Genomic DNA, 12,717 nt, shown 5'->3' on the forward strand with positions numbered 1-12,717 from the left:
GGTGATCAGTTTATTATCCCATTTCACAGATGAGCAGATTGAGGTTCAGAGAAGCCAGAATAAGGCCATAGTAAAGATACATTTTTCCTTTTCTGTAGTTCTTTGGAGCTCTCCTCAATTTACTAGATGGTATGTTGCCTGACTCATGAATCATTCAATAAAGTCAATTTGATTTTTAAAATTTACTGTGCTGAATTTTGTTTTTTAACAGTAGATTAGAGACTGGTTGGTGGGGCGGGGAGGCGGGGGGGGGTGGGTGTTGGAATTTGGAGATGATGACTAAAAGGTACTGAAAGGTTTCTTTGTGGAGGGGATGGAAAATGTCCTAAATTGTGATATGGTTGCTCACCTTTATGAATATACTAAAGCCTTAGAATTTTAAACTTTAAATGGATGAATTGTGTGTAAGTGAATTTTATGTCCGTAAAGCTGTCACCTAGGGAAAAAAAAATTGTACAGTCAACTCCCATGTACTCATCATCAATGTTCAACATTTTCTCCACCCTATTTCATATCCCCATACTTTCCAAAATTGCCAAGTTTGAATTTTTTCTTGGATGGCAAAAATTTGCATACGTGCTTTTAAAGGTATCACTGTATTTACCAGGTATTTAAAGGCTTTAGGAAAATCCTTTTTCCTAAATATTTTTTAATATTCTTTTGAAAAGTCTAAGACAGTAGTTCTCAAACTTTGTTGTGTTGGGGTGGGGGAGGGGGTTGTTTAAAATCCCAGTGCCCTGGTGGCATTGCACAGTAATTAAATGGGTGTCCGTGGGCTATAGGAGAACATCTACAGGTTTTACGATTCTCCAGAGTATTCCAATGAGCAGTAGTTCATGAAATGTAACTATAAAAGCTATGAAAGATACGGCAATAGATAGGCTCTAATCTATTAAGTTTATGATTTAACTAAATTCTGATGAAAGAATAAAATGAAGTTTTTATGCAAAAAATATTCGTAACTTGAATATCAAGATTGGCAAGTTGAACTTAAAAATTTTGACAATGTGTACCTGAATATTCAAGTTATTCAATATTTAAATGGTAAATATTTAGATCATAAAATCATTAAATATATTCTCAATCAGCATCCTCTCGGGATTTAAAAAACCAAAGAGACAGTTGTGTGACCGAGTGTTTCCCAAGCAGGTACTCTGGGTTTCAGGAGAGAGAGTTCAAGCGCAGGAGACCCATTTCTTTTCAGCAGCAGTCCCGGAAAAGGATCCCACTGGCCAGGAAGTTTCATCTGGGATCCCCAGAGCCTCGGCAATGGCTCCAGGGTGACTTCTTGGATCATCCCCGTTTCCCCGCCCTACCCAAGCGGCTGAAAAGCGCCGGGACGCGCGGTCCGAGCCGGGAAAATGGGCCCGCGAGCCCGGCCGGCGCTTCTCCTCTTGATCCTCCTGCGGACTGCGGCCACGCAGGGGCGACCGCCGCGTGAGTCCGGGGGCTGCGGGCGCTAGAGGGGCGCGGCGGGGGAGGCAAAATCGAAACTAGCTTTTCTTAGCGCTTGGGAGTTCGCTAAGCTCCGAACGACTGCTCAGCCCTGTGCGCGGTGCCCTCCCCCAGCTTTTTCCGGGGGGCATGCGGGCCACAGCGAGTGCAGATGGGGTTAGGGGACCTCCCGTCCCAAGACCTTGACCCCCCACTCCCCGCCCACTCCCTGTCCTTGCTGCCACGGCTTGGCGCTCGGAACCACCTACTCCTTCTCCCAGCTTGGACGCTTTTAGAATAGAAATCTCTCATTGAGGTCGAGCTAGGATTAGGGGTCCTTGGCCTCCGATCTCGGTTTTCTTGTTTCTGCTGTTAACCGAAGCGACTTAGCAGGCACGCACTTCGATTGTGTGCTTTCACCCCCGATCCCGCCCCAAACAGGAAGTTCTTCTCACCGAGGGCGACCTTGGCCGGAGTGCCCCCTCCGGTGTTTCCACACCCGGGGTCTCTAAGGGTTGGGAGGCAGGGCTGAGTAAACACACAGTGAAGGCCGCCGGGTTTCCATTTCCGAACCGCTGGCACAGACTGAGGATAGGAGGTTCTTGAGAGTTCGGCCAGAGGCCTTACTCTTGGGTTTTGTTCTTTTGCTTGGAAAAATAACCTGCCTGATATTTTTGAACTTTTGAACTGATTTTCACAGTTCTTTTCAGACTGGGGTTGTTAATTTGCAATGTTAATAGTATTGTATATAAAGGAGGCCAAAGAGATGATAGTTAGCATGTAAGAAATTTAAGTTTTAAATCACCTACCTATCTGTGATCTGGTTTGACTCTACTCAGCCTTTGGACGGTAGGAACTATTCATATCTTGATTTTATTAGTGGTTAACAACTTCAGGTTAAATCCTTTCCCCAGGTTACAAAGAATTTAGATAGTCTGGTTTTCTGACATGAAGTACCTACCACTGGTTGTAATCTTGGCTGACAGTGTTTGACCTCACTGTTGTCTGGCACAGCTCTATATGCTTTATACATTGATAGAACCACACTTGGAGGATAGGTTGTATATGTATCCACACTTTATAGATGATGAGAACAAAATAAGACTGCTCACCAGTAACTTTGTCATTGTTACCCAGGGCTCTTCATAGTTGAGATTCTTAAAAGTTACTCTGCATTAGAGGTTAAATCATAAAGTCTGATGAAGGAAAGTCTTCACTGACTACAAGTAAATCAAGAGCAGGGAGCCGAGTCCTCGATGTTTTGCCTTCGAGTAGATAGGGATGACAATACACAAATGGATAGAGAGCATCAGGGTAACCTGTGAATCGAGGAGGTCAGGGTAGGCCACTGTCCCCGGCTGGGTTTGAGCAGAGACTTGAAGTAAGTAAGGGGATGCTCACTGGGAGCAGCGCTTCCCAGACAGGCTAGGGGGACCTGGCAAGGATTTGCAACGTCAGCACTCATTGACATTTTTTGTTGTGGGGACTGTCATGTGTACTGTAGGACATTTAGCAGGGTCACTGTCCTTTACTCACTGGATGTTAGTACACTCCCTGGTCGTGACAACCAAAAACGTCCCCAGGCATTGTCAGATGTCCCTAAGAAAATAAATATCCTGATTGAAGAAAGAGCAAGGGCTCCGGAGGCCCAGAACAGGTGATGGGTTCAGCAAAGGAGCCATGGGTGAGTCCCCTAGGGCCTCACAGGTTGCAGTGTGGACTCCAAACCAGGAGTGATGTGATCCAGAATAACTGTTGAAAAGATCGCTCTGGCTGCTCTATGGAAAGCAGAATGAAGGGAGCAGTGATTTAAAAAAAAAAAAAAAAAAAAAAAAACAGGGCGAAGCAGACAGGCAAGAGATGATGGACTGGGCCGGGTGGGAGCAGAGGTGGTGGTGAGAAATAATTCTATTCTGGATTTATTTTAAAGGAAGTTGCTGAGGGATCTATAAAGGTTCATATGATAGAGAAGTCAAGGTGGCTCTATTATTATTTTATCTTTATTTTATCAGCCTCAGCAACAGGGGGATCGGTGGTGTCATTTCCAAGGTGGTGAAGGTAGAAGAAAGAGCAGTTTGGGGGCAACCAAGAGCCTGATTTTAGACTTGTTCAAGTTTGAAATTCCAATGAGTCATCCAACTGGTGGTATCATATAGGCAGAGTTGGAGAGTAAGAATCTAGAGTTCAGGGTCAGAGATGGAAATCTAGAAGTCGGCATTTAGTTATCCAACAAGTAGGTATTAAGCTTCTACTTCATGCCAGACACTGTTCTAGGCATCGCGGATACACACTGAACTCCCCCATCTAGAATTAAGGGAATGCATAAGAAAACTCACACCTGCCCAAGGCCTGTCCCTTTGGGCTTTCTGGGTGTTTTTTCACATTTGCATTTGATTTGGAACTATTCTGATGCTGAAAGATACCCTGAGCTATTTATCAGCACATCTTCAAGCATTTAACAGCAAACATTTATAGGCAGACCTCAGAGATATTGTGGGTTCAGTTTCAGACAACCACAATAAAGGGAACATCATAAGATAACAACTCAGACAAAGTTTTTGGTTTCCCAGTACATGCCCAAGTTGTGTTTACTACACTGTATGCTGTTAAGTGTACAACTGTATTGTCTTAAAAAACATATGTACCTTAATTTTTAAAAAAGTATTGCTAAAAAGTGTTAGCCATAATCTGAACCTTCAGAGAGTCAAAATCTTTTTATAATAGTAACACCAAAGATCACTGATCACAGATCACCGTAACAAATAGAACAATAATGAAAATGTGGGAAATCTTGTGAGAATTACCAAAATGTGACACAGAGATATTAAAGTGAGCAAAGGCTGTTGGAAAAGTGGTACCAATAGACCTGCTTGATGTGGGGTTGCCAAAAACCAATTTGTAAAAAAAACACATTAGCTTCAAAGGGCAAAAAAAAAAAAAAAAAAAATAGAGGTCTGTCTGTACACAAGAAAGGGTTTAGAGATGGAAGCAGTGATAAAAGCTGGACAATAATTCCTCTGGACTTGGATCTAATTGGGTCTGAGCACCAACTCCTGAGCTCAACTGCCCTAGCTAGACACATCTTGGGATTTTCTAAAATCTGTTGTCCCCAAGGGGAGGCTGCTGGAATTGTGAGTTCTGGGTCAGGGGCTGGGGGCTGAAAGGGGGTCCAGCCCACACGGCACAAGGAGGATCTCGGGGAAAAAGGGTCATGGGGAGGGAGGGCACCACCCACTTTCACAGGGTGGGACCGGACACAGCTGGTTCGAGTAGATTCAGACCATGTGCAGACTCCCAGTCTCCTATGTGTCCTGTTGCCCTCTCCCCAGGGTCACACTCCCTGCACTTCCTCTTCATGGGCGCCTCCAAGCCAGACCTCGGGCTGCCCCTGTTTGAGGCTTTGGGCTACGTGGATGACCAGCTGTTCGTGTCCTATGATCATGAGAGTCGCCGTGCAGAGCGGCGCGCCCCATGGCTCTGGAGCAGGGCCACCAGCCAGCTGTGGCTTCAGCTGAGTCAGAATCTGAAAGGCTGGGACCACATGTTCATCGTGGACTTCTGGACAATCATGGACAACCACAACCAGAGCAAGGGTGCGTGAAGAGCTGGCCTCACCTTCCCAAGGTGGGCGGGGTGTGTCCCTGCTTCACAGATGCATCTTGAGGGAGGTTTGAGATCCTGGCTATTTGAGGTCCTGGGGGGCAGAGAAGAGGGCAAGTGTTTGCTTCCTGAGGTTGTTCAGTCCCTGTAATGGTTCCTGTTATCCCTGCAAGGGCTTCCCTGGTGGCCCAGATGGTAAAGAATCCACCTGCAATGTGGAAGACCTGGGTTCGATTCCTGGGCTGGGAAGATCTCCTGGAGAAGGAAATGGCAACCCACTCCAGTATTCTTGCCTGGAGAATCCCATGGACACAGGAGCCTGGCAGGCTATAGTCCATAGGGTCGTCACAAAGAGTCAGACACGACTGAGCGACTAACACACACACAATGGCAGAAACAGGGACCTGCTCCTTTGGTTTCAGTAACGAAGCTGGGGGCGATGCCAGAGTCCCACACCCTGCAGGTGATCCTGGGCTGTGAGTTGCAAGAGGACAACAGCACCAGAGGGTTCTGGAAGTACGGGTACGATGGGCAGGACCATCTTGAATTCCGGCCTGAGACACTGGATTGGAGAGCAGCAGAGCCCGGGGCCCAGGTCACCAAGCTGGAGTGGGAAGTGAACAAGATTCGGGCCAAACAGAACAGGGCCTACCTGGATCGGGATTGCCCCGAGCAGCTGCTGCATTTGCTGGAGCTGGGGAGAGGGCCTCTGGAGCAGCAAGGTATGGCGGGAGCACTCTCTGGCCCTCTTGTGATGGAGTGGAGGCGGGGTACAGGGTACAGGATCCCCAGCTGGGGTTTCAGAGATGGCCGATATTGTGTGACTTCCTGGGAAGGAACTGAGGTCTGAGTTTTCCACCTCGAGGTCTCTAGCTCTGAGGTTTCCCCCTTACAGTTGAGATGTATCATCTAGCTGTGGGTCATGATTTTAATTTTTTTCCATGCACATAGCTAAAGAAGTAACTGTGATTTTTCTCTCAATTTAACCAAGAACCCTATGCCCATTTGTAACCTTTAGTGATTCAGAGATGCCAATTTTCATATGAATGAATACCAAGGCAAGAAATTACCTAATGAGGCAACCAGTCAGAGTAGCACAATCTCGAGTGGTCAAAGCTACTTTCACAGAACATACTAGTAGTCATGAAGGCTGACTATCTGACAAGACCCCTTCCTACAAGAATATTTATCATGTTGAACCAGGTGAAATTACCGAGAGTACATATTCCATCAGTTTTGATCCTCATAAGGGGCAATTTCAGGCTTCCTAAATGGCACTGGTCATAAAGAATCCATTTGCCAATGCAGGAGATTTAAGAGACACGGGTTCAATCCCTGGGTTGGGAAGATCCCCTGAAGGAGGGCATGGCAACCCACTCCAGTATTCTTGCCTGGAGAATCCCATGGACAGAGGAGCCTGGTGGGCTACAGTCCATAGGGTCCCAAAGAGTCAGACAAGACTGAAGTGACTTAACACGCACACACAAGGGGCAGTTTCATTTGATTCAACTTAAAGTATTAACAAAGAACATAGCACATGGGCAACAGGTGTGCATATTTCCATGTGGGACTGGAGAACAGGCTGCTATGACTGACTGACCCACATCAGACCTGAATCATGTAACGTATTTTAGGACACAAAATGGTGGTGTGTCTTTCCTACAGCTTGCTCTGTCTGCACAGGGTGACTCCTTCCTCCAATCTGTAGGGAAAGGGAAGTGAAAGTGGTAAAGAAAGGGAAGCGAAAGTGGTAAAGAAAGGAAGTGAATGTTCTGGTCTTCCTGGCATGGGTAGGAAGAGTCCCTCTCCAGATCCTCCCTTCTTCCTGTCCAGTGCCTCCTTTGGTGAAAGTGACTCATCACGTGACCTCTTCACTGACCACTCTTCGGTGTCGGGCTCTGAACTTCTACCCCCAGAACATCACCATTAGGTGGCTGAAGGACAAGCAGTTCCTGGATGCCAAGGACGTTAAGCCAGAGGATGTGTTGCCCAATGGGGACGGGACCTACCAGGCCTGGGTGGCCTTGGCCATGCTCCCTGGGGAAGAGCAGAGATACAGCTGCCAAGTGGAGCACCCAGGCCTGGATCAGCCCCTCACTGCCACCTGGGGTATGGATGAGAGGCAGGGGCTGAGAAAACCTGGTGTGGGCGGGCTGGGGTTGGTCAACAGGGCAGTCAGGGGAGGGTCTGCTCTGGGCTGGGGGCAGAGTCATGGGCTTTCATTTGCTTTTGCTGTTTTAGAGCCCTCACTGTCTGGTACCCTGGTCACTGGAATCCTCAGTGGGATTGCTGTTTGCGTCATCATCTTCCTTATTGGAATTTTGTTCAGAATCTTAAAGAGACGGCAGTCTTCGAGTGAGTAGGAAGAAGGAGGAAGCCTCTTAGCACCATGGCGCCCAGGACACTCTCATCTTCCTGCAGAAAGTGTGGCAGGTGGAGGCAAAGAGGATTTGGCATCCATGAGAAGCCCTCTCTTCTTTTTTCTTTGGGAACCCTGGCACCTCCCTGGGAGCAGGAATTTCTTGCTGATTTCTCAATCTGATTTCTCTCAGAATGAAAGCTCCTCAGAATGAAAGCTCCTAATTCAACAAACATCTGTTGAGTGCCTATTATTTGGCAAAGGGCTGTTTAAGGTAGTGCAGGTTCTCTGAGGTTAAGTCACCATTGCCATTCTCAGAACTCAAGTCTAGTAGGAAATAAAATCCATGAAACAGGTAAATGCAGTTCAAGACCCCTGAGGGTCCTATGAAGCAAATGTTCTTGGTGGGGTCAAGGGAAGGGAGGACCACATTCATCTGGGGATCAACCATAGCTTCTGGATCTTGAAGAAGTAGAATTTCTTTAGGTAATGTTGAGGATGAGGGGAGCTCTGTGCAAGTGAAGCAACCGAGCACGTGGGAGAGAGTGACAGATGCTGGGGAGTGAGGAATTATCATAAATTTGACCCTTGACTTTACATACTTATCAGTTTGTATTTCTACTTCCTGAACATCTGTGGTGCAGGGAAAAAAGGGGTAGACAGAAGCCAGCTCCTGCAGAGCCTTGGGGGCCTTTGGGTTCTTATGGAGGTGTGGGTGGAAAGGGTCAATGCAGGAACTTAAATCAGCAAAGGAGGATCCAATCTCCACGGTACGGAGAGTGAGTTGTTAGGAAGTGAGATGGGAGGCAAGGAGACCAGTTAGGCAAGGAGACTCAGCATTTGCAGATGAAAGATTATGGTGCCTGAAATCCAGGGGTTCCTTGGAAAGAGGATGGTCAGACATGAGTGGATGAGGGGTCAGGGGAAGATCCAAAGTCTGTGACGCCTGTTTCCTGGACCTGTCTTTGCAGGAGGAGCCGCTGTCAACTATGCCTTAGCCGAATGTGAATGAAGGGCAGCCTGCAGACCCTTGTGGGGCGGAGACAGAACTCAAGACTCAGGGAACACGTGGCCTTATGGCATTCTTCATGCTCAGGACAATTGGAGCTAAGAAATGGGAACCGTCTCAGGAACTATCTGCTCTTAGCCTTCCTTATTCACTCTTGAAAAGTTCACCATCTAGGTTTCTGAGTTCCTGCTTGTTAAAGGGCCCCAGCTGTGACTTCTGCCCCAGAAGCGGCTTTCCTGAATCCCAGGCTACATTTAGAACCTACATTGATTTCCTGCATCACCTCAGACTTCATACACCTACATCATCTCATCTCCTAACTGTGGAACGAGGTTCCTTAAATCTGGGGGTGGGGGTAGGGGGAGAGGGTTGCTCGTGATTCCTTTAAACCTCTGAGAATAGCTTTGAACCTTCTCCTTAGGTCATACACTCTAATGCCTCTATCAGAATTTGACACACACATCCAGGCAATTCCTAGACCCATTCAAGTTTCCTTTTAACCCTTCCTCTGTTATTGAGAACTCACCTGTCACCAAGCCCTGTGGTCTCTTCCATCAGAAGGAGATCTGGACTGTTGTACAGCCGTGAAGGCTGTGCATCGCACAACCCGAGCAGACACCTTTTGCAGAAGAGGCATCCTTTCCTGGATGTTTGTGCCTATTAGGATAGTCTTCTCTAAAATGGGTGGGAAGTGTCTTGGGGAAGGATATCTTTTTTAAATTTGAGCAAAGGTGCCATGTGGGATTCCTTAGATTAATGACACCTGCACTTTTGCAGTACCTCTTCTGTATGCCAGACTTGAAGTAGCACAGGATTTGATCTCTGCTCACACCATCTCCTTGTTCTGATAATGAAAATGATAATTAAGATGATGATGATAAGGATAAGGTGGCTGACATTTTAAAAGCTCTTACGTGGTGCCAGACTTAGTTCTCTGAGTGCCCATTTACATGTATTATCTCGTATAGTTCTTACAATAGTTCTTTGACATCAGTACTATTATCCCCCCTCTTTTTTTTTAAAGATGAAGAAAGTGAAGTTTAATATAGAGTATCTCACAGCTTGCCAGGGACAGAGATAGGTGTCAAACTCAGTCAGGCTGGCTCTTTGATCCAGCTCCTTGCTCCTGCATTCAGATGATCAGATACTTGGACTAAGTGGGGAAAGAAGGAGATGGCTGTGGAGATGGCTCTTCTCTTGTCTCATTGTCTGTATACTCAGTGACTTTGATTCAAGTGAAGGGAAAAACATCAAAAAACATCTCGGCCATGTTTCCTTTCAAAGTTCCTGAGGGAAGAACCCTGGAATGTGACCTCTAACTTCTCCATTGCCACACTGGCCAGTTCTGTCTGGCAGCACTCATGGGATTGAGATTGGGAGGGTTGGTTGGTTACTGTGTTGGACCTCACAGAGTCCTGCTCCAATCAGGGCCACTAGGGTGTAGGCATTTCCCTCCATAAACTGGAGCAACTCCTCTCATATTAAAGCTGGAAAAATAGAAATATATATATATACACATATATATGTGTATATATACACACACACACCAAATAACTCATGTTTATTTCATGCTGCTATGTACAACTGGTGGCATAACTATGTTCAAGGCTCTGTCTTGGAGATCAGAGGGCAGGTGCCTCAGACCAAATACAGCACAGAAGTTTGTTTGGTAAGTACTAAATTTGGGCACAAATATCTCAACTATTTTAAACTTTTCTTTTTTTCTGGTTATGAAAGTTAAGTGGATAAAAGTACATAGAATTTGTGCTTACTACAGAAAAGTTTAAAATGAGTTGAATTGAAACTTTCCTTCCATTAGCCAAAGCTAACTCTATTAACAGTTTGTGTATTTCTTCTCAGTATTGTTGCTATATTAAAATACATAAAATTATCAAATGCATAGATTTTAATAAATACATAATTAATTGTACATGATTTTCCTGATGCATTTGTCCATCTTATGTATGTACTTAATCAACTTCATCATTAAATTATTTTGGGGACATTTATACTGCTTCTAAGGGGTCATGGATCTTCCCTCATAGCTCAGTGGGTAAAGAATCTGTCTGCAAGGCAGGAGACCTGGGTTTGATTCCTGGGTTGGGAAGATCCCCTGGAGAAGGAGATGGCAACCTACTCCAGTATTCTTGCCTGGAGAATCCCATGGACAGAGAAGCCTGGCAGGCTCAAGTCCATGGGGTCAAAAGAGTCTGACATGACTTAGCAACTAAACCACCACCATCACCGTACTGCTTCTAATTTTTTTAACGCTTTATTTTCATTAAATTAGAGTAGCTGAATTAATTGTTTTTCTTTACCCCAGAGACATTATCACCTAAAGTGTAACACGTTGGTCATTTTGCCTCCAAACCACGGTGGAAGCACAAATTCTTTCTCCTTAAATATCCTCCCATACTCAAAGCAGACTGCCAAAAATCTTCCTTGCTCATACTGTTTCCTATCTTACTAAGGATATACTAAAATTAATTAGGCAACAGTTTATTTTATGTTCTTTTTGTTTCACATAGGACAAAATTTCAAGAAACATTCTACTCTTCACAGTAACACATTTATTAACTGTAGCCTGTTAATTTTTAAAAAATAACCACAATTATAAAATTTCCATTTTCTTTCAGTGTTTCTTAGCTTAATTTTTCTGGCCTTGTTCATCAGTTCTTAAGATCAGCTACATTTGAAGTCAGATCAGTTCAGTTCAGTTGCTCAATCGTGTCTGACTTATTGCAACCCCATGGACTGCAGCACACCAGGTTTTCCTGTCCATCACCAACTCTGCAAGCTTGCTCAAACTCATGTCCACTGAGTCGGTGATGCCATACCACCATCTTATCCTCTGTCATCCCCTTCTCCTCCTGCCTTCAATCTTTCCCAACATCAGGGTCTTTTCCAATGAGTCAGTTCTTCACATCAGGAGACCAAAGTATTGGAGTTTCAGCTTCAGCATCAGCACTTCCAATGAATATTCAGAATTGATTTCCTTTAGGATTGACTGGTTGGATCTCCTTGCAGTCCAAGGGACTCTCAAGAGTCTTCTCCAACACCGCAGTTCAAAAACATCAATTCTTCAGCGCTCAGCTTTCTTTATGGTCCAACTCACATCCATACATGACTACTGGAAAATCATATGTTTGACTAGATGGGCTTTAGTCAGCAAAGTAATGTCTCTGCTTTTTATTTTGCTATCTTGGTTGGTTATAGCTTTTCTTTCAGGCAGCAAGCATCTTTTATTTCATAACTGCAGTCACTATCTGCAGTGATTTTGGAATCCAAGAGAAGAAAGTGTTACTGTTTCCATTATTTCCCCATCTATTTGCCATGAAGTGATGGGAATGGATGCCATGATCTTAGTTTTTTTAATGTTGAGTTTTAAGCCAGCTTTTCACTCTTCTCTTTCACTTTCATCAAGAGGCTCTTTAGTTCTTCTTCACTTTCTGTCAGAAGGGTGGTATCATCTGCATATCTGAGGTTATTGATATGTCTCCTGGCAATGGCAATCTTGATTGCAGCTTGTGCTTCATCCCAGCATTTTACATGATGTACTCTGCATATGCAAAATGCTGGGCTGGATGAAGCACAAGCTGCAATCAAGATTGCCATTGCCAGGAGACATATCAATAACCTCAGATATGCAGATGATACCACCCTTCTGGCAGAAAGTGAAGAAGAACTAAAGAACCTCTTGATGAAAGTGAATATAGGTTATAAGCAGGGTGACAACATACAGCCTTGACATACTCCTTTCCCAATTTGGAACCAGTCTGCTGTTCCATGTCTGGTTCTAACTGTTGCTTCTTGACCTGCATACAGGTTTCTCAAGAGGCAGGTATGGTGGTCTAGTATCCCATCTCTTTAAAAATTTTCCAGTTTGTTGTGATTTACATAGTCAAAGGCATTAGCATAGTCAATGATGCAGAAGTGGATATTTTTCTGGAATTCTCTTGCTTTTTCTATGATCCAGCAGACGTTGGCAATATGACCTCTGGTTCCTGTGCCTTTCTAAATCAGATACCAACGTTTAAGTTACCTATTTTATTTTACCTCTGGCAAAAACCAGTTACAAGTTTGGTAGTAAGGAGAAGGGCGTCATCTGGTGGCCAACGCCAAAAATGTCACAGTGGTTTTATGACTATAGTGAGTGGGAGTGAGGAGGGGGAGAGGGGTAGGGCGAAGTCCTCAGGGGAAAGGAGGAAAGGAAAACACATAGGATCACCTTTGGAGAAAAGCCCCTGAAATTGTGAGAGGGCAAGGATGAAACTATTCACCAGGTATTTGAATAGCTGCAATCACAGGGCACTGT

At 45.1% G+C, this 12,717-nt stretch overlaps 2 protein-coding genes across 3 annotated transcripts in view; both read left to right on the forward strand.

The window, feature by feature from the left end:
• LOC102395477 overlaps positions 1-12,717 on the forward strand; it is a 61,375-nt gene that overhangs the window by 43,031 nt on the left and 5,627 nt on the right. The window lies entirely within an intron of this gene.
• HFE (homeostatic iron regulator) lies at positions 1,198-10,332 on the forward strand. Of its 2 annotated transcripts, none has more exons than XR_326629.4 (6): positions 1,198-1,437; positions 4,764-5,027; positions 5,457-5,756; positions 6,868-7,143; positions 7,276-7,467; positions 8,365-10,332. XR_326629.4 is itself a non-coding variant. In XM_006048027.4 (6 exons), exons 1-6 carry the CDS (start codon positions 1,362-1,364, stop codon positions 8,403-8,405), a joined length of 1,071 nt encoding a protein of 356 aa, XP_006048089.3. In that variant the 5' UTR covers positions 1,199-1,361; the 3' UTR covers positions 8,406-10,332. The 2 variants fall into 2 exon arrangements, 1 of the variants encoding a protein (XP_006048089.3); XM_006048027.4 differs by having other exon boundaries at positions 1,199-1,437; positions 7,276-7,389.

This window comes from Bubalus bubalis, chromosome 2, assembly GCF_019923935.1.
Source record: "Bubalus bubalis isolate 160015118507 breed Murrah chromosome 2, NDDB_SH_1, whole genome shotgun sequence".
Taxonomy (NCBI): domain Eukaryota; kingdom Metazoa; phylum Chordata; class Mammalia; order Artiodactyla; family Bovidae; genus Bubalus; species Bubalus bubalis.